General features: G+C 48.2%; 1 protein-coding gene across 8 annotated transcripts in view; it reads left to right on the plus strand.

Moving 5' to 3' along the window:
- Positions 1-24,715, plus strand: part of LOC119963413 (ETS-related transcription factor Elf-2-like) — a 185,868-nt gene that overhangs the window by 129,478 nt on the left and 31,675 nt on the right. For 6 of the 8 annotated variants that reach the window (XM_038792493.1, XM_038792495.1, XM_038792497.1 and 3 more), the window contains one exon: positions 15,596-15,709. In XM_038792493.1, the coding sequence (XP_038648421.1) occupies positions 15,596-15,709 (114 nt within the window). Of the gene's footprint in view, positions 1-6,183; positions 6,285-15,595; positions 15,710-24,715 lie in introns of those variants that run through there. The other 2 variants (XM_038792496.1, XM_038792500.1) reach the window with 1 other exon arrangement.

The following is a 24,715-nucleotide window of genomic DNA, read 5'->3' on the forward strand; positions in this document are numbered from 1 at the left end:
TGTGCAGAGTCCGCACAGACGGTGACCCAAGTCGGGAATCGAACCTGGGACCCTGGCACTGTGAAGCAACAGTGCTAACCACTAAGCTACCGTGCTGCCCCGGAGCAGATGAAGTGCATTTCAGGTGGCTGTGTCAGATTCATCAGGGAAGCAGCTGGGAAAAGGAAAGACTTTGGTGTGGGAAAACAACTGCTGAGATCGGCTGGCATAACCCACTGGAGGGCTGCTTCTGATAGTTTGCATTTACGGATGCTCTGGACTGGATAAAAGCTGTGGATTCATGTCCCACTCTTGGACTGATGATTGACTGACATAGACTGCTAATGCAATTTCACTGAACGACTGTGCAGCCAACATAGTCAGCAGGCCTGGTAATTAAATTGAATTTTGTGCTTAAAGTTTCCTTCAGGATAGGCCCAAGTCTGATGGGATGGGAACAAATGAGGAAGCCTGCATAAGCTGGTCAAGGTGAAGCTGACTGCTGCAAATAGGTGGTAAGGCAGGTAAACATGGATTTGGAATTATAGTGGTGAAGGGATGATATCCTGGAGCAAAAGTGCACGGTTATTTTTTTGCATCCCTCTCCACATCTATCTTTCAGATTCGGATACGACACAGCAATAGGTCACATGGGCCCCATGCCCGATCGTCCATTCCGTAAGGTCAGGGCTGAACTTCTACATATTTCCATTTTCCCACCCTTTCCTTCAATGTCTTTTAGCATCTGAAAATGATTCTATGTCAGTATTAATGTGAGCATTCACAGCCCTCTGGGGTAGAGAATGCCGAAGATTTATAACCCTCTGACTGTATATTTCAGTCTCAAATAGCTGATCCCACCATCTTGACACAATGACTCCATCAATCAGCCCAGTGGAGACAACCTCTCAGCATCTACCCTGTTACGCTTACTAAGAATTTTACATGTTTCAATGCTCCCTCGGTCTTCCAAAAACTGTAAGAGCGTATAGGTGCATTCTACTCCATACCCCTACGTAGCACAACCCCCTCATTTCGGGAATCAAGTGAGTGTAACTTTGTTGCAGTTCCTCTGAAGCAAGTTTCCCCCTCAAATTTTATTCTCTACTGATTCTTGTACTGTCTCCTCGGCCTTGCATTTTTCTATGCTTGCATGGCACCAAACTTGCGATCAGTCAGAAATGTTCCACAGCTTACTTGAGAAATTAGATTTGAACTCATTACTGAAAAGAGAAAGGTTCCTAATTTGAGTAAAGCATAAGAGTTGACCAATTTTGCCTTGCGAAGACAATTTTGTTTCGTTCAAGCTGCAGGTATAAATAGCAAAGTTGCTGTGTGGCTTTTCCTGAGGTAAAACTTGAACAGTTAGCTAAGATGTAAAACATAGCTGTAGAAAGAGACTTATTTCCAAGTACGTTTGGGAATCATTTGGGAGAAAGGTAGTAAGTAAAAATTCTCATTACAGGATCGGCGACTGTGAGACGATGAATGTGGTGAAATTGTGTGCGCCACACGTTAGGACTGTGGGAATTCGTAATTTGTAACAAATGCACCAAGCTAACAAACTGATGACCGAAAGTCAAAATATAAGCTTGAAACCCAAGTATTTGAAAGAAGCTGTTCAAAACTCAAAAGTGCAATTTAATAGGCAGATTTAATTATATTATTGTAAAATGTGGGTTTTTTTGTGTGTTTTTATTAAGCTGAAAGTCTTACATTCTTACGAGTGGCACGGTGGTGCAGTGGTAAGCACTGTTGCCTCACTGCATCGAAGACCCAGGTTCGATCCCGGCCGCGGGTCACTGTCCACGTGGAGTTTGCACATTCTCCCCATGTCTGCGTGGGTCTCAACCCCACAACCCAAAGATGTGCAGGGTAGATGGATTGACCCGCTAAATTGGCCCTTAACTGGAAAAAAATGTCTTTAAAAAAATAATTTAAAAAAAATGTTACATTCATATTTTCAGTCACTGTGGAGAGGAAAGAAGTGGCATGTGGATGAAGTTCCAAGAATTTTCTCCTCCTTTTGAGTAATTTGGTTTTCTTTGCTAGCCTACTGCTCTTCAAATGAATTGACAAAAGAGAGAATGCAATGAATAAATTTGCATTGGTTGTGGTAAATAAATTGTAATGCTATCCAGATAGCTGGAAGATATTTGTTTTGTGGTAAAATAAAAGTTTGTATAAACCCAATCAAATTTTACATAAAAAAGCCTGCCACATAAATTTGCCTTGATATAGAAGTGTGACAGGAATTATGTTGGCACTGTTGTATGCCATTTATTTAATGTATGTATATTTACAGTGTCAGCTATGGCTCAGTGGTCGCACTCTTGCCTCTGAAAGTTGTGGGTTCAAGCCCTGTTCCACAAACTTGAACAAAAGTCGAGAGTGTCAGTGTTTTTTGGATGAGTTGTTAAACTGAGGCCATGACATCCTCGCAGGTGGACATTAAGGAATCCATTGCACTATATCTCCAATGTAATGGTCAACATTTATCCCTCAATTGACATCAGAAATTATCCAGTCATTGTCGCATTGCTGTCTGTGGGAGCTTGCTGTGCACATATTTGCACCTGGGTTTCTCTCTGTGACTGCAATTCAAAGATATCTGGCTGCAGTGTGTTTTGGCACATCCTAAGCCAATGAAAGGCGCTGTGCAAGTGCAAAATCTTTTCTCCCTTTAGAATCAGGAATCTCCTGCAGCAAAGGTTGTATACGTTAAAATGGATTTTAATGCCTCCTGCTTGGCAAAAATAGGTTGGCCGTGCCCCATTCCCTCTGTTGCTCCTGCACCCCGATCATCTGCCTGTGTTACGGTAGGCCCATTTAACATGCAAATCATGGTCTTAGAAATACATAGCTCCCCTTATGCTGATTGAGACTGCCTGTTGTGGGTGGCACAGTGGTTAGCATTGCTGCCTCGCGTGCCGGGGACCAGGGTTCGATCCCGGCCCTGGGTCACTGTCGTGCAGAGTTTGCACATTCTCCGGTGTCTGCATAGTCCTCACCCCCACAACCCAAAAAAGATGTGCAGGGTAGGTGGGTTGGCCACGTTAAATTGCCCCTCAATTGGAATTGCAGAATGCCGGATATGGTTGCTGCCTGATGTGTTCACTTGGAAGTCTGTGGAGAACCATATATCAGGAGAATCATATGTTAGCCTGAGTAAGTTTAAAAGAAAAAAAATGGGTGATTTGGAATAAGTTTGAAAATTAGTATAAATTTGACCAAAATTGCAAACTACAGTTACATGTATAAGTGCATGCAGGGCAAAGCTTTTGATATATTAACAGCAAATCTTCCTGAGTAAACTCTTGGTTAAATAGGTGTGTCACCTTTTAACAACAGAAGGAGCAATTTCAGTGGATTCTTGGAATAAATGGTGGGTTCAGTTATAGGTCAGGCTGCAGTTTAGAGCCCTGGCTTTGTTTGTTCAACTTATAAATAAATAAGAATTTGGAACATTCTGGAGTTGACACATTCTCGGCAGAGTGAGCTGAAACAGTATTTTGAAAGGAATTTGTATCCAGGAGGTAACTTAGTGAAGGAGAGTAAAGATCATTTGTTTTTTAAAAACTTCAACACCCCTGCCTCTACACCTAGCTTGGAACGGTTCACTGCTTTTCTCCAGTCTGCTATAGCTGGGAATAAGAAAGGAAGGCCAGTGGCAGACGCAATACATTTAATGTGAAATGCTTTATATGGCACCATGTACAATCGCCTCACATACCAAAGAACTTTATATCCCATTCAATACCTGTTGAAGCAAAAGCATTATTTTTTTTTGGGTTTAAAATTTTTTTTAGAGTACCCAAGGTAGTTTTTTTTCCAATTAAGGGGCAATTTCGCGTGGCTAATCCACCTAGCCTGCACACGTTTGGGTTGTGGTGGACGAAACCCACGCAAACACGGGGAGAATGTGCAAACTCCACACGGACAGTGACCCAGAGCCAGGATCGAACCTGGGACCTCGGCACCATGAGGCAACAGGGCTAACCCACTGCACCACCGTGCTGCCTCAAAAGCACTGTTGTAATGAAAGAAAGGTGGCAGCCAAGGTCCCTCAAACAACAAGAAAGTAGCCAGATAAATCTGTTTTTGTGATATTCGTTGAAGGATAGACATTGGCCAGGACATCGTAAAGTTTACCCCAGCTCTTCAGAATAGTGCCATCCGATTGCTTATGCCACACAAGTGGGCAGAACAGATATAAGTTTAAACTGTCATCTAAAAGTGGGCACATCCAGTTGCGCAGCGCTTCCTCAGTTACTGCGTTGGAGTGGCGCCTAGATTTTGTGCTCCAGTTTCTGGAGTGAACTTACTGGCTCAGAGATGAGACTGTTGCCAGCCGTGTTCCAGCTGACTCTAATAAATAAATAATTTCCCAATCATTTGCAATAAGCAGAATGCTAATCTTCAGGCTCTCAATGACCAATGAATTTTATCAAGCCATTACTGGCAAATATCAGTGTACTGTTACATTTCTAACTCTAATTGTGCCATCTATTGTCGGCTATGACTACATTTAAAATTACGATAAAACTATTCTAGCCATGAATATCCTGTGACTCATAAATAAGGAATTTCCTATCTTGATATGATCTACATTTTATAATTATAAATGGAAACAGCATGAATTATTTTTTTAAAAAATTGTTTTTATTTGACTTGTTAGGTGATAGTTGTCTATACAACCAACAATATTTAAGAACCACCAAAACTACTAGGATCACTTTTTTTCAGTAATGTCTATCCATTTATTGTTCAATGACCTTCACACTTCAACAGTCTGCGTATTATGTAGCATTAAAATTTCCTTTGTGATATTGGAAAAAAACATTTTAACTTCCTTAGCCTGAAATTTTAATGACCCTTTAAATTGTCAAAAGGAATGTTGCAAATGGCAATTGATCAATTGTTTATTTTTAAAACTGTGATAGATGTTTTGCCAACCGAAGGTGTTAATGGGCATTAGGCAAAGGTGAGTATTTTTTTTTGGGAGGGAGGAGGAGTAAAGTCACAGATTAATGTTGGGAAAGGCTGAAGGGGGCTGCATGATCAACTCCTGCCCTTGTGTGCTGAGGTCAAGTGGGGTTAATTGTTTTTGGAGGGGGGGAAGGGAAGGGTGCAGATTAACCAGCAACCATACCTGGCATTCTGCAGGAGCCCCTCAGTGACCCCATTTCAACTTATCTGTGACCTGAGGATTCACAGAGTGTGGGCACAAGTTTTGGATCCAGCTCTGCAGCAGAGTAACAACACCGTGCATGGCAAAAAAAATGCAGGCTCAGCCACTTTCCCTTCGCCTTCCCAGTGTTGGAGAGACGACCGTTTGTTTTTTTTTGTTCTGGCTTATGAAGATGTGACTGAGGTGTTGCGTTTGGGAGGGAGGGACTGCCAATTTATAAAGTTGGAACACAATCCTACAAAATGCCTGCCTGCAATTAAACACCAGCTGATCTTTTGTTTATAAATTGGGAGTTTAGCGCGTGAAGTCTGGAAATCCGACTTGGATTCATTTTGGAGGACCCCGAACTAGATTCCTGAATCACCGCACTCGGCATATCCTCGGGTGAAACAGGAAGTGATTCCAGGACTTTATCCAATTGTGCACACTCTCCTGATGCTGGAGACTATTTAAAAGCGGGGTGGCCGCGCTGCACAGACCACTCCGTGCTCCCACACTAGGGGGAATCTGCCCCTGGAGGGTGTGAGGGAGGGGGGTTGAGGGTGTGAGGGAGGAGGGTTGATGGCATTGCGTTGCCTGCTCCCACTTTAAACAAGAGTGAAGCGCAGAGAGGCGAGCGAGCTGCTGTTGGAACAATAGCAGGATCGGGGTGGGTGTCTATGAGAGGATCTGGACCTTTTTCTCAGCCAGAAGTGCGGGAGAAACGACATCCCTGCTTTCTGCTGGGTTTGTTTTTAACTTGGGGGAGAGAGAGAGTGAGTGAGAAGGGAGGGAGAAAACGCTCAGTCGCATTGCGGGCTGAAGGTGATTTATTTTCATTCTGAATGGACAGGGGGGGGGGGGGGAGAAGAGAAAGAAAAGGGACATTTCTACATTTTGAGACCCCCCTCTTCCTCCTCCTCCAGTGTTGAGATTTGTTCAAGTTGTGGTTTTAGTGGCTGTGCGGACGGATACGGCTGTGTGTATGTTAAAGATTTCCTGTCGCTGCGCAGTGATACCATCAGCTCCCCCCCCCCCCCCCCCGGGAAGCTGCTGCTGCTGCTCTTTGCAGAGAAGATGGCGACTTCACTTCACGAGGGTCGGAAAAACCAGCTGGATTTACTCATCCAAGCCGGTAAAAAGCCGTCCGTCACAACTTTGCAGCCCGTGCATGCTGGCGGGAGAGAGGAGGGGGTGCGCCTGGATTTTTGTGTGTGTATGTGAGGAGGAGGGGGCGATATCAGACTGCACTCTGCCTCAGTCCCGTTACTGTTAAAGGAAGAGAAGGAGGAGGAGGGGGGAATAGAGAGAGAGAAAATCAGGAAGTGACCACCTTGTTAGCTGCCTGCGCGGACTCTCTTCCGCATGATCTTTTGAGGAAGGAGCAAGGGAGCTGGGAATAAAACTTTGGATTTTTAATTATTGGGAAAAAAGATGCAACCGGGCACAGAAATTTTGGGGAGAGTGGATTTGATTTTGGGGGGATGCGTTTCTTCCCTGTGTGTACGCGCTGCGCGTTTGCCGTTAGCTGATCTGAATAGGCAGTGAACCAGGAAGTGTGCTGCTGGATTGTTGTCTTTCCGACGTCTTGCCACGCTGTCTCGCTCTTGCAAATACTGGAGCCTTTGAAAAATCGCTGCTTTTCAGCAAAATGTCGCCTCCGTTATATTTTAGATATCGGCGGGTGGGGTGGTTTGTGTGTGTGTGTGGGGAGGGGGTGGTGGATTAATGCATTATTACATGATTCATTTTCTGACTGCAGTCGATGGCGGAAGCGCTGCCCGGGGGGGGGGGGGGGGGAGAACAATGTAACGTTCGATTGGAATGTGCCCGGGAGAGAGGGAGAAACAATGCGGGGGGCCACGTTCGAAAATGGAACGCGGACGTGCCGCCGGGGTCCGGATGGAACCTGGCGCTGGCCAACGAGAGCGCCAGAGACGGGGACGGAGGCTATGTCAACACGGAAGTGAGTGACTCTCCGCTCCTCCACCGGTTACTGCCCAGGAAGCGCGCCATTCAGTAAACGGGGAATCCTCTCTGCAAAAGACGGAAGGCAGGGAAGGAGGCAGCAGCGACAAAGGAAAAGCTCCCATCGACCATTAGAACTTCCCCTCCCATTGACAACTGCGCCAGCCACCCTGATGAATAAAGTGAGATTCTTCATCATGATTCTTACACACATACTCATCTCCCAAGGCACGAAGAAGGAAACACAAGTGTTAGAAATGGGCTTTTCCAATTGTGCACACTCCCCTGAAGCGGTAGCTTGCCGAGCTGTTGGGGAGGTTTATATATTCCCCATCTCTGCTTTTATTGGACGCAGCATATTTAAAATGCAATGATGAAAGATTTTCGAGTGCCGAGCAGGAAGTGGCCAGTGTAAAATACATAAAACCACGCGGGTGGACAGTGTTTACTACACAATGTTTTACTTTCCCGATGGAGGGCGGGTTCCGCGACTGTATGTGTAAAATGTAATCCCCAAAATCAAAACATTTTCTGAGGATCCTTGGCATATGATTCTGAAAGCTTCATTTTTAATTCTGAAAGGTTCAGTTTCAAAAGAGGAGAATGAATCTGACGAGGAACTTGTTTTTTTTGGGGGGGGGGGGGGGGATAGTGCTCCTACTGAACCAAAGTAAAGTTAGCATCCCGAGCAACCTTTTTGAGGGGAAAATAATGAATCCCACTTTCCTCGTCTCCACTATTTAATAAACAACCAGCGCGTTTCAGGGACCAACTGATGTGGAGCAAATCCCACCGTCCTAAACGTGAAATGATTAAAGTTCATATTTTATTTCAATTGTGTTTTTTTTTACTGGAGCATTAACATCCGACAGTGGCCAAGCGAGAGAGATATCTAACCAAAATGAAACTAGTCTGAAACTCGATCTGTAGGGAAAATGACCTTTTTTTTTGTTAATGAACTGTGACATTGCTGCTAGTACTTCCGCACTCAGTCTTGTGTTGAAGGTTGACCGCCAACCTTGGATACTTGCCACATGGCTTTTCTTTTTAGGGAACTGCACAGATTTGTCGCTGGTCAGGTTTGTGGTGACCTGGACGCTGCATTCAATCAACCTGTGTGGATTTGAGCAGCACTGCTTCCCTCCGGGGCAAGTGCTGCTCCTTGACACAGCCACAGACCTCCTTTAGAGCGCGATCTTTTTTCTTTCTGCTCTTGTCTTTCGTGCGGCTCAGGAAGCAGCGAGCAAAATGAAAGCTGGTGAAAGTAGTTCATGTCAGCGGCTGTTTGGATGTGCCTTCTCTGCGAGTGGGAGCGTGTAGTGGAACACGTTCTCTGCGAGGCAGGGGAAGTGTCAGGCAGTCTCCTCCTTCCCAGATTAAAAGTTTACTACTTCTGCTGCTTGCTCCACATTGGTGGGAGAGGCAGAGCTGCAGACTGCAAATATAATTCTTTGCACACCCGATTCCCTCCCTCTCACCAAGCAGGATCTAGCATCCAGCACATTCCCATAAATGGAAGCAACCGCAAGCAGGGGTACCTTGGTGAAAGTTGTGTTGATCTGTAACAGGTGGCATTGCTATATGAGCTTGTGTGGGAGCAGCAGCAGACTACCTCTGATTTAATGTTCTTTGACCACTATGAAATCTAAAACTGGCGTCCCCACAGCAGAGCCCAAATTAATATCAACCACACAACTGTGTATTTATAGTTGCCCTTTAAACAAAGTTATACCCACCGTCTGGATCAGCATTTCATTTTAAAATTCTGGATAAGATTCAATGTAATTTATTTGATGAGTTAAGTAAAATGGGGGCTTCTTTTGATGGCCAGGGTCCTGGAGTTTTTGATCCGTAGTTTGGCATATTTACTTTGATTAAAACGTCTTAAGTGTTTGTCGGTCAAATCTAAATTCCTGATTGTAATATTTGAAGATCTATCAATTATTCGTGTCAATTTTCTTGGACTACTGTCAGTGGGGATGCCAGCATCACTGAATGGGCATTCTGAAGGCGGCAAGGCGTAGTTTCTGGTTATTCCACCCAAGAGGTTATCATGGTTGAACTTGAACCTGACCTCATCCATCCCAGGTTTGTATTACAGAGGTGGAGTGCCAGTGAATACTGAACTGGCTGACCCACACCCCTGCCTTCTCTGAGCTGCTGACAGCTTTAGTACCCTGGCTGAGATCAGCTAACTCAACTGTCTTCAAATCGATCCTGGCTGACGTTTCTGACTCGAGTGTTATCTGTTGTGAGTGTGGCCAGTTTTTTTTTTGAGGGGGGGAAGAAATTACTTGATAGATAAATTTGGGATGCAAACCATTACAAAGTTATTGGTAACAGATTAAAATCCAACCAGGTTTGTTGGACTTTGACCTGCTGTTGTAAGACTTCTTACTGTGCCACTCCAGTTCAATGCCGGCATCTCCACGTCAATGTTATTGATGTCAGCTATTTTTTAAGAATAGTTTCTTGTAACTTCGGTAGCCTGCTTTCCCCATAATAAACATGATGCCATGCATGTGTATTAGCATATGCAGAATTGCATTACATCTGAATCTGCTGAATGGGATCCAGCAACATCTGTGGTGACTTACAGTGGGGGTATGCTGCCGCCTTCTGGCTTTGCACCGTCTTTAGAACCTGGTGTATTGGCAGCAAGTGTTCTTGTATTTTAATTTCACATTTGATCATTAGTTTCTGCCTTTCAAAAGTTGGTGAAATTTGTGTTGGTCAATATTTTGCAAACAAAAGGCGCTAACAGCTCATTAGACCTGTCCGTGGCTATTTGCACTGAAACTTATTATTAGAGAGTAAACATCTGCGCTGGGGACCCAGGATCTATGAACAGAGCAGGCAATGGTGTGACTCCTTAACCAAACTGATTGAAGAATCCTTACTGAGATGCACGGGGTGGGGAGGGACAATTCTTAACTCCCAAAAACAGGTGGGCTGGTGTTTGGTGAGTTGTGAAAGTTTCAGAATCTCAAACTGCATGCCAGCCCATTTCTAGGTTTAACACAGGCAGGACATGGGGAAGGCAACTGTCCTGCACCCAGGTTGGCTACTTAAATACTCTCCACCTTCCCCAGTCTGAAAATCTTTTGTTCAGAAGGACCAGTAGACCAGATATCTCTCAACTAATGGACTACCATGACTGTTCAGGGGCAGCAACAAATCGGCATGGCGGCTTGGCAATTCCTACGCACGTACGCCATCACCAACAACCCTCGCTGTTCATGAGCAGCTACTTTCTTATTTCCCCCTTTCAATTGTTGGAGAAATACAACGGTACATGGAATGACATCTTCCCTCAATGTCACTTTGAGAGCGGAAAATTAGAAGATACAATATTTGGATCAGCTAAGCAATTTGTATCAGCCCATTGAGTTTGCTCCCCCATTCTCTAAGACCGAGATTGACCTGATTGTGGCTTAACTCCATTTTCATGCCTGATTTACCCCATAACCCTGTCAACCAATAATCTGCCTAACTCAACATAAAACATAGTTCTACAATGACCCAGACTCCTCTGCTCTTTGTGGAAGAGAATTTCAAAGACCTCGGAACTAAGAAATTCCTTCTCGCCCCGCCCTTAGAAGCGAGATCCCTTATTTTTAAACCCCCCACCCCCCCAAAGTTCCAGATACCCCCATGAGTTGCAACCCTGTCACGCTCCCTCCGAATCTCTTATGTTTCAATGCGGTCACCCTGCACTCTTCTGAATTTAAATGAGTATAGGCCCAAGCTGCTCAACTATTCCTCACAAGATGACTTCTTCATCCTAGAAATCAGCCTCCTGGACCTTCTCTTTAACTGCTCCTTATGTAAAGAAACCAAGCAAATGAGACCAAAGCTGCACACAACCCTGCAGGTGCGGTCCTACCAATACTCCGTCCAATTGCAGCAAGACTTTTCTACCCCCCAAGTACCTGCTGTACTTCCATGCTAACTTTCAACGATTTATGTACAAGGACACCTAGTCCTCCTGTACTGTAGCATTTTGCAGTCCCTCTCCATTGATAAAATATTCTAATATTCTACTTCTCTATTGTCCCTGCCAAATAGACAACCTCACTTTTTCCCCACACAATAGTCCATCTGCCAAACCCTTGCCCACTCGCCCAGTCCATCCATAATCCGTTGCTGACCCGTTGTGTCCTTGCAATTGTTTTCCTACCTATCTTTGTGTCGTCAGCAAATCTGACTGCAATACAGTCGGTTCCTTCATCCAGATTATTAGTATTCTGGAAATGAGAAATGTTTGAGGTTCCTTGCTTTATAATGTTTTCTCATTATTGTATGTTTCAGGTTAATATTTATATCTATTGTGTTTTCCAGTTCTCTCACTTGTGGTTAGGCGTACTAATGTCATTCTTTAATCCAGAAAATTCAAAAATCCAGAAATGACTTGGTCCTAAGATCTCCAGACTGGAGAGGTTAGTGCATTAAGATTCCAGACCTCTCTGGAAAACCTGGCCGCTCAAGGGAGATGGGAATGCTTTATAGAAAATGTAACTACCGCTGGACCATTCCCTGTTGGCCTCGAGGAGCAGGAGTGCTTCCCGTAGACTTGGAAGCTTACCTCCTCCCTGTGCTTCTGGTAACACCGCAGCAACAAATTCCGCCTTTGGAGTTCTCCGCACCCAGCTGCTTTATTTATCAGGCTGGCTTCTGGGCAGTGATCCTGTTCAAAACAAAAAGTCACCTGTGGTGTTAAGGCTCCATGACACGGAGGGAAACCCCTAGCCTCGACGTTTAGGTTTCCTGATTGAAACTCTGCTCCATGTTCAGTAAACCCTGCCCCTGGCAATTCTAGGCTGCAGAGTCTGAACCAGGAATTATACGTTAGAACAGTTAATTCACTTATAAATCAGATGCAAAGAAGGAAAGAAAGAGATGGACTGAGGAAATGAGGGAGGAGATGGGAAGTTAATTATTGGTGGAGATTTAAAAAATTATATAATTTGGGAATGAGCCTCCAGGCTTGTAAAAGGTTGTTTGGCAGCAATTAAGGTTCATCACTTACACTTAAATGGACAAGCTCTAACTTTCTGGAAGGTTTAGGTGGTAAGCGCCACAACTCATGACTATCATGTGCTTCAACATCAAGTCTTTGGTGAGGTGCCAGAGTAGTGGACCGTCTGGAGTATCAGTGTATTTCAGACATCGGCATCCAGATTTCAGTGTTGAACTGTACATGTGTGGACTCCGGAAAAGGCGGCCTTTGATTTACACTTCAATTCCAGCGAGTGCTGAAAGCTGCATCGCTATTCCTACCTCAAAATTAGGGCCAGTGGTTACAGAATAACCAGCTGGGTTGAATCTTAAATATGTTGTTAGTTTAATATTTCAAAGTGTTTGTTTCATCATGGTTATGGTTAGTCTTACAGCTGGCGCAAAAGCTGAGAGGACCCCCATCAACCTCCTGAACTCTATAGAGTTGCCATTCCTTTTGATCCTGAACTGATCTTTCAACCTCTAACCAAGTCCACCATCGTGATTGTGCTGTTTCACCTCTCTGCACTTTGCCTCCTTGCCTGCCTATCTTAATTTAAGCAGTTACATTCCTTATCTGGTCCTTTACCTTCGAGTAGTCAACTTATTGCTGACCTCCCCACCTCTCGCTTTCACAAGCTGGTGTTGACTTGAACAGACCGTGTTCAAAAAAGATGCACAATTGCACTTGTATCACTTGGGAATAATTTCCTGGTACAGTGAAGTGCTGCATTTCTCATTTTACCTGTTTCTAAGAAATCTACCTTTCAATGCAGTTTCACCTCATAATTATTGAATGGCACTAAAACATAATGACATTTTCCCTTATTGAGTATATCTGGATCCAGTTTAATTTCTAAATTTACAATGCTCCATAAGCTCGCTCGCTCTCCTTCCTTTACTTTGATGACAAAGTCGAGATATTTAAAAGTTTTCCATTCCTCTGTTTTCCAGTTACATTAAGAGTTCCTGCTTGCACAATATAGAAATATAGAACTCACAATATAGAAAATATATTGCATGGGGAACCTTTTCTCGCTCATGATTTAAACTTGAGAAACGGGTCAGAGAGGTACGGAGACTGCCCACTTTGTAAAGGATTAACATTTTTTTTAACCGGGTGTCGTGGCGAAAGAAAATGCTTTTTGCCACTTGGCTTCTTCAGCGCGATGGCTGCAATGTGTTGGTGAAAACTGATTTGTGTTTACTGCATCTTTAAAGCTCGTGTGAATCTTGATGCTGGCCTTCGCAGGCAGATGATTAGCCTCTAGCTTCCTAGTTATTTGTGTGCTGTAATTTCTCCTTTCCTAGACCGAAATCTGTGGTGTCATAGAACATAGAACAGGCCCTTCGGCCCTCGATGTTGTGCCGAGCAATGATCACCCTACTCAAACCCACGTACCCACCCTATACCCGTAACCCAACAACCTCCCCTTAACCTTACTTTTTAGGACACTACGGGCAATTTAGCATGGCCAATCCACCTAACCTGCACATCTTTGGACTGTGTGAGGAAACCAGAGCACCAGGAGGAAACCCACGCACACACGGGGAGGACGTGCAGACTCCACACAGACAGTGACCCAGCCGGGAACCGAACCTGGGACCCTGGAGCTGTGAAGCATTTATGCTAACCACCATGCTACCGTGCTGCCCCCTTTTACTGTCACGGTACTTAAAAACAATTAAGTAGGGACTATGGGTCTGCATGTGGGCTGGAACGTGTATCCTCAGCCTGGCTGGTTTTGCTCACACTGGATGATGATGTTGGCAGGCTGGCAGCAGGAATGTTAATCTACTTGTAAATATTATTTCAATTATGCACTTTTTTCTTGGAATTAGAGTAGGTACTGCACCACTACTGATGTCGCCTTTATTGAGGTGCATCCCAGAGATGAAATCCATGGACAGCTGCAGTATATTTTCTTTTCAAAAAACAATTTCCAGTTAAGGGGCAATTTAGTGTGGCCAATCCACCTACCCTGCACATCTTTGGGTTGAGGGGGTGAGATCCACCCAGACCCGGGGAGAATGTGCAAACTCCATACGGACAGTGACCCAGGGCTGGGATCGAACCCGATGGTGCTGTGAGGCAGTAGTGCTAACCACTGTGCCACCATGCCGCCCCATGCGGCGTATGTGTTTTCAACTTTTTAAAAATAAAAACCAATCTCGGAAGAGGTGTTGTGTACGTGGATGTCTATCGAGGATGTTTGACGCAGACCAAAGACAAAATGAAAAGTTTTTTTCCCCGTAATGGCAGCTGTCGGGGCACGTGCCGACATTTTAAAATCTGTTTTTGAATTGTTTAATTTGCAGCGTGACTCTTGTGTGACACTGTGATTTTTCTCTGCGTTCTAAGCGTTGAATACTGTGCTTTCCTGTGCAGTCAGTAAAAGGTCACCACTTCAGTGTATGGTACAGATGTAAAGAGTGTACGCAATAATTCAGTGAGATGTTTTTCACAAATAACGTAGATCTCTTTTTTTGTATATTTAATCTGTTTTGTATTGCATAAGGATTCCAGTTTGTGTGTGTGCGGGTGTACACAATTGTCCTCAATGCCTTGCCGCAAGCCAGGGAAGTGACGCAAGGTTCAAGGGAATCCTCTCGGAGGCCTTGTTGGTTCTTTTTCAACTTCAAAATAAGGCTAATTTCTATCCAGGATTGTGAATTTTAAAATAATTTTTTTCTGAACTCTGCAAGTGAAGGATATCAGCGTTGGAGAATTCCTCAGTCTTCTGCTTTCGCCATTCAGAGTGAGCCGGAAGCAGTCCATATTTAGCATTCATTTCTCTGAGATTCCGGAGTGCCTTTACTGTACCAGTCATTCATGTAACTTCGTAAATGGATGTGCCAAACCCTGCTGAGCCATGAGCATCTCTTTACTCCCTGTGGGCTGTGCTCACGTTGCCTAAATTCACAGATTAGGAAGACATTTGTCAAGCATGGATTCTAACCCAGTTACCCAGAAGCGAAAGAACTGTGTGTTTGACTGGCTGTGGGCTGTCGTATTCTACCTCCCACCAACCCTCCAAACTTCCTCAGTCGAGGAATATTTCGAGACAAAGGCTACTATTTTAATTTTACCGTTAGTTTAACGGTCTATGCCTCCCCAAACTAGTCCTGTCCCCACCCAAATTGCTTGGAGTTGCATAGAACATAGAACACTACAGCGCAGTACGGGCCCTTCGGCCCTCGAGAAGTGGATTTGTAAGTGCTGTTGTCCAACTGTAAATCAGCACTTGACTGTAAATCGGCATGAATTTGAAATTATATGATTGTGTGTTGGAAGAGGGGTGGGGGGAGGATTCTTGGAGTGTTGTAGTGCTAGCAATTGTATGTCAACAATTGTGCTTAATGACAAGTCTGTCGAAAAATTATATCAATTTTATTGCAAACTTCAGTCTCCAGAATTCTGCTTGTTTAAGATCTCAAATTGGTAATTTGGCTCATTCACTGTTTACTCTAATCTCACAGTGGAAGCATCCGTCCATAGCAGCCATGTCCACTGCACAGATAAGACCATTGAGGCGGCAGAGGCCCTGCTCCATATGGATTCTCCAACCAGCCTGAGGGATGACAAGAACAGTGGTATGTACCCACCCTTTTAATGTTAAATCCATTCCCCAAGCTGGTTATTAATCGAACATGGCTTATGATTGATCAGCAGTAAAGCAGTAAAGGAAAATATTCTGGCGCTGAATTATTCTCACGAGGGAGCCGTTTGAATCACCAAAATTCTCCTTTTATTTCAAGTGCCCCACCTGAATTTCACCTTGGATGTAATTCTAGAACGTGGCCCAGAAGGTCAATCTATGGGTCACAGAGTTGGAAGTTCACAGTGCTGACTGTGAAGCCAGATTGGAGCGGTCATGTTCAAAGCTATATAGCAAGACGCACTCGACGGCTGTCAAAGCCGTCTTGTGGATTATCAAGAGAGAGCTTCTCATTTGCGGTGCTTGCTGACAAATGTTTCTCTGCTTCCTTTTGGGAGGGTGGTCTCGTGGGTTTTGTCTCTGCTTACTTTTGTCATTTTTAATTGGGGTCAGAAATATCTAAAGTTTTGATCAAAGATACTTAAATTGTGATGCTTCTAATTCGGTTGGTTCGAGAAGATTTTGCCATTTCCTTCATTTTTATTCAATTATAGGACCATAAGACATAGGAGCAGAATTAGGCCACTTGGCCCATCAAGTCTGCTCCGCCATTCAATCACGGCTGGTTTTTTTTCATCCCCATTCTCCTGCCTTCTCCCCATAACCCCTGATCCCCTTAATAATCAAGAACCTATCTATCTCTGTCTTTTTAAAAAAAATAATTTTTATTAAGATTTTCACAAAATATAAACAACAAAACAATATTAACAAAACAACCGTGGTAAAAACCCAAGAACAACACCCACCCAACTTCAAAAGCAACTGCAAACAAAAGAAAAAAAACAACACCAACAAAAACCCAAACAACAAAAGGGAAAGAGATAACACCCGCCACATCCCACAAACCCATGTACACAGTTCTCCCTCCCACCGAACTAAACCCCCCCCCCCCCCCCCCCCCCCGGTTGCTGCTGCCGCCGGCCTATTTCCCTACCGTTCCGCCAGGAAGTCCAGGAAAGGCTGCCACCGCCTGAAGAACCCTTGTACTGATCCCCTCAGGGCAAATTTCACCTTCTCCAATTTAATGAACCCCGCCATATCATTGATCCAGGCCTCCACGCTTGGGGGCCTCGCATTCTTCCATTGAAGCAAGATCCTCCGCCGGGCTACTAGGGACGCAAAGGCCAGAACACCGGCCTCTTTCGCCTCCTGCACTCCCGGCTCCACTGCAACCCCCAAAATTGCGAGTCCCCAGCCTGGCTTGACCCTGGATCCCACCACCCTCGACACCGTCCTTGCTACCCCCGTCCAGAACTCCCCTAGCGCTGGGCACGCCCAAAACATATAGGCGTGATTCGCTGGGCTCCCCGAGCACCTAGCACACCTGTCTTTGCCCCCGAAAAACCCACTCATCCTCGTCCCAGTCATGTGGGCCCTATGCAGCACCTTGAACTGTATAAGGCTAAGCCTCGCACAGGAAGAGGAGGAATTCACTCTCTCCAGGGCATCCGCCCACGTCCCCCCCCCCCTCAATCTCCTCACCAAGCTCATCTTCCCATTTCCTCTTCAGTTCCTCCACCGAGGCCTCGTCTACCTCCTGCATTACCCGGTATGTGTCCGAAATCCTCCCCCCTCCAACCCACAGCCCCGAGAGCACCCTGTCCCGTACCCACGTGGGGGCAGCAAGGGGAACCCCTCCACCTGCCGCCTGGCAAACGCCCTAACCTGCATGTACCTAAACATGTTCCCCGGGGGGGGAGCCCAAACTTTCCCTCTAACTCCCCCAAGCTCGCTAACCTCCCCTACCACAAACCGGTCCCTCAACCTCCTAACCCCTACCCTGTGCCAGCCCAGAAATCTGCCATCAATGCTCCCTGGGACAAACCGATGGTTCCCCCGTATGGGGGCCTCCATCGAGCCCCCCACTTCTCCCCTATGCCGTCTCCATTGCCCCCAAATTTTGAGGGTAGCCGCCACCACCGGGCCCGTGGTATACCTCGTTGGAGGGAGCGGCAACGGCGCCGTTACCAGCGCCTCCAGGCTCGTGCCCACACAGGACGCCACCTCCATCCTCTTCCATGCTGCCCCTTCCCCGTCCATTACCCACTTACGCACCATCGCTGCATTGACAGCCCAATAGTACCCATGGAGGTTGGGCAACGCCAGCCCCCCCTAATCCCTGCCCCGTCCAGGAACACTCTTCTCACCCTCGGAGTCCCATGCGCCCATGCAAATCCCGTGATACTCCTGTTGACCCTCCCAAAAAAGGCCTTCGGGATAAGGATGGGGAGGCACTTGAACAGGAACAAAAACCTCGGGAGCACCGTCATCTCAACGGACTGCACCCTCCCCGCCAGTGACAGCGGTAACATATCCCACCTTTTGAACTCCTCCTCCATTTGCTCCACCAGCCTTGTGAGGTTGAGCTTGTGCAGGGCCCCCCAGCTCCCAGCCACCTGGACTCCTAGGTACCTGAATCTCTTCCCTGCCTGCTTCAGTGGGAGCCTACCAATCCCCTCCTCCTGATCCCCCGGGTGCACCACGAACAACTCGCTCTTGCCCAGGTTCAGCTTATACCCAGAGAAGCCCCCGAATTCACTAAGAATCCTCATCACCTCCGGCATCCCCCCCACCGGGTCCGCCACATACAGCAACAGGTCGTCCGCATAAAGCGACACTTGATGCTCCTCCCCACCCCGCACCAGGCCCCTCCAGTTCCCTGACTCCCTCGACGCCATGGCCAGGGGCTCAATGGCCAATGCAAAGAGCAAGGGGGACAGGGGACACCCCTGTCTCGTCCCCGGTACAGCCGAAAGTACTCCGACCTCCTCCTATTCGTGGCTACAATCGCCATCGGGGCCTCATAGAGCAACCTCACCCAACGGACAAACCCCTCCCCAAACCCAAACCTCTCCAACACCTCCCACAGACACCCACTCCACCCTATCAAAGGCCTTCTCCGCATCTAATGCCACCACTATCTCCGCCTCCCCTTCCACAGCCGGCATCATAATAACGTTGAACATAAGAACATAAGAACTTGGAGCTGGAGTAGGCCATCTGGCCCCTCGAGCCTGCTCCGCCATTCAATTAGATCATGGCTGATCTTTTGTGGACTCAGCTCCACTTTCCGGCCCGAACACCATAACCCTTAATCCCTTTATTCTTCAAAAAACTATCCATCTTTACCTTAAAAACATGTAATGAAGGAGCCTCAACTGCTTCACTGGGCAAGGAATTCCATAGATTCACAACCCTTTGGGTGAAGAAGTTCCTCCTGAGGAGCCTTCGTATGTTTGTATTCAACTGCCTTCCCTTCACAAACCCCGTCTGGTCCTCATGAATGACCCCCGGCACACAATCCTCTATTCTTGTGGCTAGGATCTTTGCCAGCAGCTTGGCGTCTACATTTAGCAGCGAGATCGGCCTATATGACCCACACTGCAGAGGGTCCTTGTCCTGCTTCAGGATCAAGAAAATCAGCGCCCGTGACATAGTTTGGGGGGCAAAGCCCCCCCCCCCCCCCCCCCTCCCTTGCCTCGTTAAAAGCCCAGACCAACAGGGGGCCCGACAGGTCTGCATACCTTTTATAAAATTCCCCTGGAAACCCATCCGGCCCCGGCGCCTTCCCCGACTGCATGCTCTCTATCTCTTTAACCAGCTCCTCCAGCTCGATCGGTGCCCCCAGTCCCTCCACCTGCCCCTCCTTCCACCCTCGGAAATCGCAGCTTGTCCAAGAAGCGCCCCATTCCACCCTCCTCCACCGGGGGTTCAGACCGGTACAGTTCCCCATAGAAGTACCTGAAGACCCCATTAACATCTACCCCCCTCCGCACCACCTTCCCAGCTCTATCTGTCACTCCCCCAATCTCCCTGGCCGCGTCTCGCTTTCGGAGCTGGTGTGCCAGCATCGTGCTCGCCTTCTCCCCATATTCATACACTGCCCCCTGTGCTTTCCTCCACTGAGCGTCCGCCTTTCTGGCAGTCAATAGGTCGAAACTGGCCTGAAGGCTACGCCTCTCCCCCAGCAATCTCTCCTCCGGAGTCTCCGTATAGCTCCTATCCACCCTCACCATCTCCCCTATCAGTCTCTCCCTCTCCCTCTGCTCCCCCCTCTCCCTATGGGTTCGGATGGAAATCAACTCCCCTATAGTCACCACCTTCAATGCCTCCCAGACCGTCCCCTTTCGGACCTCCCCGTTGTCGTTGGCCTCAAGGTACCTCTCAATACACCCCGAACCCCCTCGGCCACCTCCTCATCTGCCAGCAGCCCCACCTCCAAGTGCCAGAGCGGACGTTGGTCCCTCTCCTCCCCCAGCCCGAGGTCCACCCAGTGCGGGGCATGATCTGAAATGGCAATGGCAGAGTTTTCAACATCCTCCACCCTCGAAATCAGCCCCCTGCTCAGGACAAAAAAAATCAATCCTCTAATAGGCCTTATGCATGTGGGAGAAAAATTAGCACTCCCTGGCCCTTGGCCTCGCAAACCTCCCAGGAATCCTCCTCCTCCTCTCCTTCCCCCCCCCCCCCCCAAATCTGGTCCATAAATCCTCTCAACACCTTAGCCGCCGCCGGTCTCCTACCCGTCCGGGACTTGGATCGATCCAATGGGGGATTCCCCCCCCCCCCCCCCCCCCCCCCCCCCCCAATGATCAGGCCCCCCAGGTCCGGAATGCAGCCCAACATATGCCGCATAAACCCCGCATCGTCCCAATTTGGGGCGTAAACATTCACCAACACCACCCGCTCCCCCTGCAGCTTACCACTCACCATCACATACCTCCCACCACTGTCACCCACCACATTTAACGCCTCAAACGTCACCTTCTTCCCCACCAGGATCGCCACCCTCCGATTCTTCTCATCCAACCCTGAGTGAAATACTTGGCCCACCCATCCCTTCCTCAGCCGAACCTGGTCCACCACTCTCAGGTGTGTCTCTTGGAGCATGGCCACATCCGCCTTCAGCCCCTTCAAGTGCGCAAACATCCGGGCCCGTTTGACCGGCCCATTCAGCCCCCTCACATTCCAGGTTATCAGCCGGATCAGAGGGCTCCCTGCCCCCCTCCCCTGCTGATTAGCCATAACCCATCCCCTGCCCACTACTGGCCAGCGTTCCCCCGCTCTGCCAGTTCCCCACGGCGGCAACCCCCCCCCCCCCCCCCAGGCTAGGACCCCTCCTAGCGGCGCCCCTCCCTCCATAGCACTCCCGTGAGCCAGCTAACTTCTGTTGACCCCGGCGACTCCTGCCCTAACTCCGACTCCTCCCCACGTGGGACTACCCCTCCTCCTTCGTGCCCATCCATCTCACAGCGCGGGAAACCAGAGAAAAGCCTGCGCTTTCGCACTGCCCAGCCCACCCTCCTCTAGGGCTACTCCCATTGCCAGTCCCCCCCACCCGTGTACTCCCCTGCCCGGACCCATACAAGAAAGACATAACGACATCACCCCACCCACCCTAAGGCCAACCCACATCTTGCATTAAATAGAGCAAACACAAGTACATTATTATACAACATCCCCCATCTTAGACCCTCAGTTTGAGTCCAGTTTCTCGGCCTGCACAAAGGCCCACGCCTCCTCCGGGGACTCACAATAATTGTGCTGGTCCTTGTAGGTGACCCACAGACGCGCCGGCTGCAACATGCCAAACTTCACGCTCCGTCTGTGGAGCACCGCCGTCGTCCGGTTGAACCCGGCCCTCCGCTTCGCCACCTCCACGCTCCAGTCCTGGAAGATCCGCACCTCCGTGTTCTCCCACTTGCTGCTCCTCCTTCTTGGCCCACTGGATCACGCACTCACGATCCACGAACCGGTGAAACCGCACCAACACCGCCCACGGCGGCTCGTTCGGCTTGGGCCTCCTAGCCAGAATTCTGTGGGCCCCCTCCAACTCCAGGGGCCCCTGGAAGGACCCAGCTCCCATCAGCGAGTTCAGCATAACGACCACATAGGCCGCCAGGTCCGACCCCTCCAGCCCCTCTGTGAGGCCCAGGATCCGCAAATTCTTCCGCCTCAGCCTGTTGTCCAGCTCCTCGAACCGCTCCTGCCACCTTTTATGGAGCGCCTCGTGCATCTCCACCTTCCCCGCGACGGCCATGGCCTCATCCTCCCTTACGGAGGCCTGCTTCTGCAGCCCCCGGATCGCGGCCCCCTGGGCTGTCTGAGTCTCCATCAGCTCTCTAGTGGTAGCCTTCAGCGACTCCAGCAGCTCCACCTTAAGCTCCTGGAAGCAGCGCAGCAGAGTCTCCTGCTGCTCCTGCGCCCACTGCCTCCACTCCTCCGGGCCTCTGCCGGCCGCCATTTTGTTTTTCTTCCCCCGCTTTTCCAGGGGTGCTTCCACCGTTTTTCTTACTCCACTTCTGGTCAGGGCTGTAGGGATCGACTCCAGTCCCCTTCCCACGTCAGGATTCGTCGACGAAGTTCCGTTGGGGGTCCTGAAAAGAGCCCCAAAGTCCGTTATTAGCGGGAGCTGCCGAACGTGTGGCTTAGCTCCGCATTGCCGCCACCGGAAGTCTATCTATCTCTGTCTTAAAGACGCTCAGTGATTTGGCCTCAACAGCCTTCTGCGGCAAAGAGTTCCACAGATTCACCACCCTCTGGCTGAAGAAATTCCTCCTCATCTCTGTTTTAAGGATCGTCCCTTTAGTCTGAGATGGTGCCCTCTGGTTCTAGTTTTTCCTACAAGTGAAAACATCCTCTCCACGTCCACTCTATCCAGACCTTACAGTATCCTGTAAGTTTCAATAAGATCCCCCCCCCCCCCCCCCCCCATCCTTCTAAACTCCAACGAGTACAGACTCAGAGTCCTCAGCCGTTCCTCATAATTTACTGAAGAGACTGCCCCTTAGCTCACCAGATAAAAGTTGGCATGAAATTGAGCCAACCCAGGCCCATGTTTGTTATGCGCATGCTCGCTGATCTCACCCAGGGTTGCAGGTTAACGCTTGGCCTCCGTGACAATTTCCGAATTGCTGTGTGAACGCTGATAAGTTCAATTTTCACATTCTGACATGAAGTTCTGCTGTACTTAACATAAGGAATATGAACAGGAGCAGGCCATTTGGTCTTTCATGCCTGTCCCACCATTCAGTGAGAACATAGCTGATCTTCTATCTCAACTGCACCTTTCAGCACCAATCCCATATCTCTTAATACCTTAAAATCCATCGCTCTCTTGTACCTTTTGGATATATCAAATAGCTTGAGAATCCACGGCCCTCTGGGATACCATATTCCAGAGGCCCCCAACTGCTTGATTGAGAAAATATGCCCTGCTCTTGGGCATGGTGGCTGACCCCTTAATCTGGGACAGCATCTCCAGTTCTAGATTTTCCAGAAACGTCTTCCATCCCCTACCTTGTCAAGCCAATAAGGAATTTTAATGTTCCAATGAGATAATTTCTCATTCATTTAAGCCCTAGAAAATAGGCGACTTCACAGGAAAATCTCCTTGTTCCAGGACTCAGTCGAGTAAATGTCTGTCACAATCCCTCTATATCCTTCTTTGGGTAAAGACACTGAAATGGTACATGGTACACCAGGTGTAGTCTCACTAAGGACCTATACAACCCAAAGTAAGATGTCTCCGGGGTAACATGGTGGCAGTGTTACAACTGCTGTCACTGTCTGTGCGGAGTCTGCACATCCTCCCCGTGTGTGCGTGGGTTTCCTCCGGGTGCTCCGGTTTCCTCCCACAGTCCACAGATGTGCAGGTTAGGTGGATTGGCCATGCTAAATTGCCCTTAGTGTCCAAAGATTTCCCTTAGTGTTGGGTGGGGTTACTGGGTTATGGGGATAGGGTGGAGGTGTTGACCTCGGGTCGGGTGCTCTTTCCAAGAGCCGGTGCAGACTCGATGGGCCGAATGGCCTCCTTCTGCATTGTAAATTCTATGAAGAAGCCGAGGACCCGGGTTCGATCCAGGCCCTGGGTCACTGTCTGTGTGGAGTTTGCACATTCTCCCCGTGTTTGCGTGGGTTTCATCCCCACAACCCAAAGATGTGCAGGTTAGGTGAATTGGCCACGCTAAAATTAATTGGAAAAAATGATTTAGGTCCTCTAAATTTATTTAAAAAAAAGACTTCTCTGCTCTTATAGTCCAATCCCTTTGTAATACAGGTGACCATAACGTTTGACTTTCTAATTGCTTGCTGCATGTTAACGTTCTATGATTCATATACAATGTCCAGGTCCCTATGAATACAAACATTTCCCAAATACATTCTATTTAAAATAAACATTTGCTGTTTAATTTCCCTACAAAACTGGATAACTTCACATGAACTCCACATGACTCGCCACCTGCCATGTTCTTCACCACTCACTTAACCAACTTGTATTCCTTTGCAGCCTCTTTCTGTCCTCTACACAACATATTTTTCCACCTAACTTTGTATTGTCAGCAAATTTGGATACATTACTGTCAGTCCCTTCCTCTAAGTCATGGTATGGTTTTAAATAGCTGAGGTGTAAGCACTGATCCAGGTGATAACCCACTAGTTATATCCGGTTCCTGTTCAGAAATCGCTTAAGCCTACACGATTATTTGGCAGCTTCTTTCCATTAAAATCTCCATTCGCGCGATTCTCCGAGGTGCGGAGAAACGGCGCCATTTGCGCCGGGGGGGGGGGGGGGGGGGGTGTATGGCGCCAGTCGCTGGCTGGGCCGCCGATTCTGCAGCCCGGATGGGCCACGCGGAAATGGCACAGTCCCGCGGCGCCGTTGACCCCTGGTCGCTGCCAGCGGGAACTTGGCGCGAAGGGTTGAGAGGTGGCCTGTGGGGCAGGGAAAAGCGCTCCTTCACCGGGAGGGGGGGGGGGGGGGGGTCCGGTGGAGTCTGGCCCGTGATCGGGGCTCACCGATCGGCCCCCCCCGGCCTACTTTGTCCCGCTCCTGCCCCCAGAACCCCTTCACCATGTTTCGTCGGGGCCGGAGCGTCCCACGAGTGTACTGCGCAAGCGTCAGTTGGCACTTCACCACAGCGCATGCGTGGGTTGGCGC

Source organism: Scyliorhinus canicula, chromosome 3 (genome assembly GCF_902713615.1).
Source record: "Scyliorhinus canicula chromosome 3, sScyCan1.1, whole genome shotgun sequence".
Classification (NCBI taxonomy): Eukaryota; Metazoa; Chordata; class Chondrichthyes; order Carcharhiniformes; family Scyliorhinidae; genus Scyliorhinus; species Scyliorhinus canicula.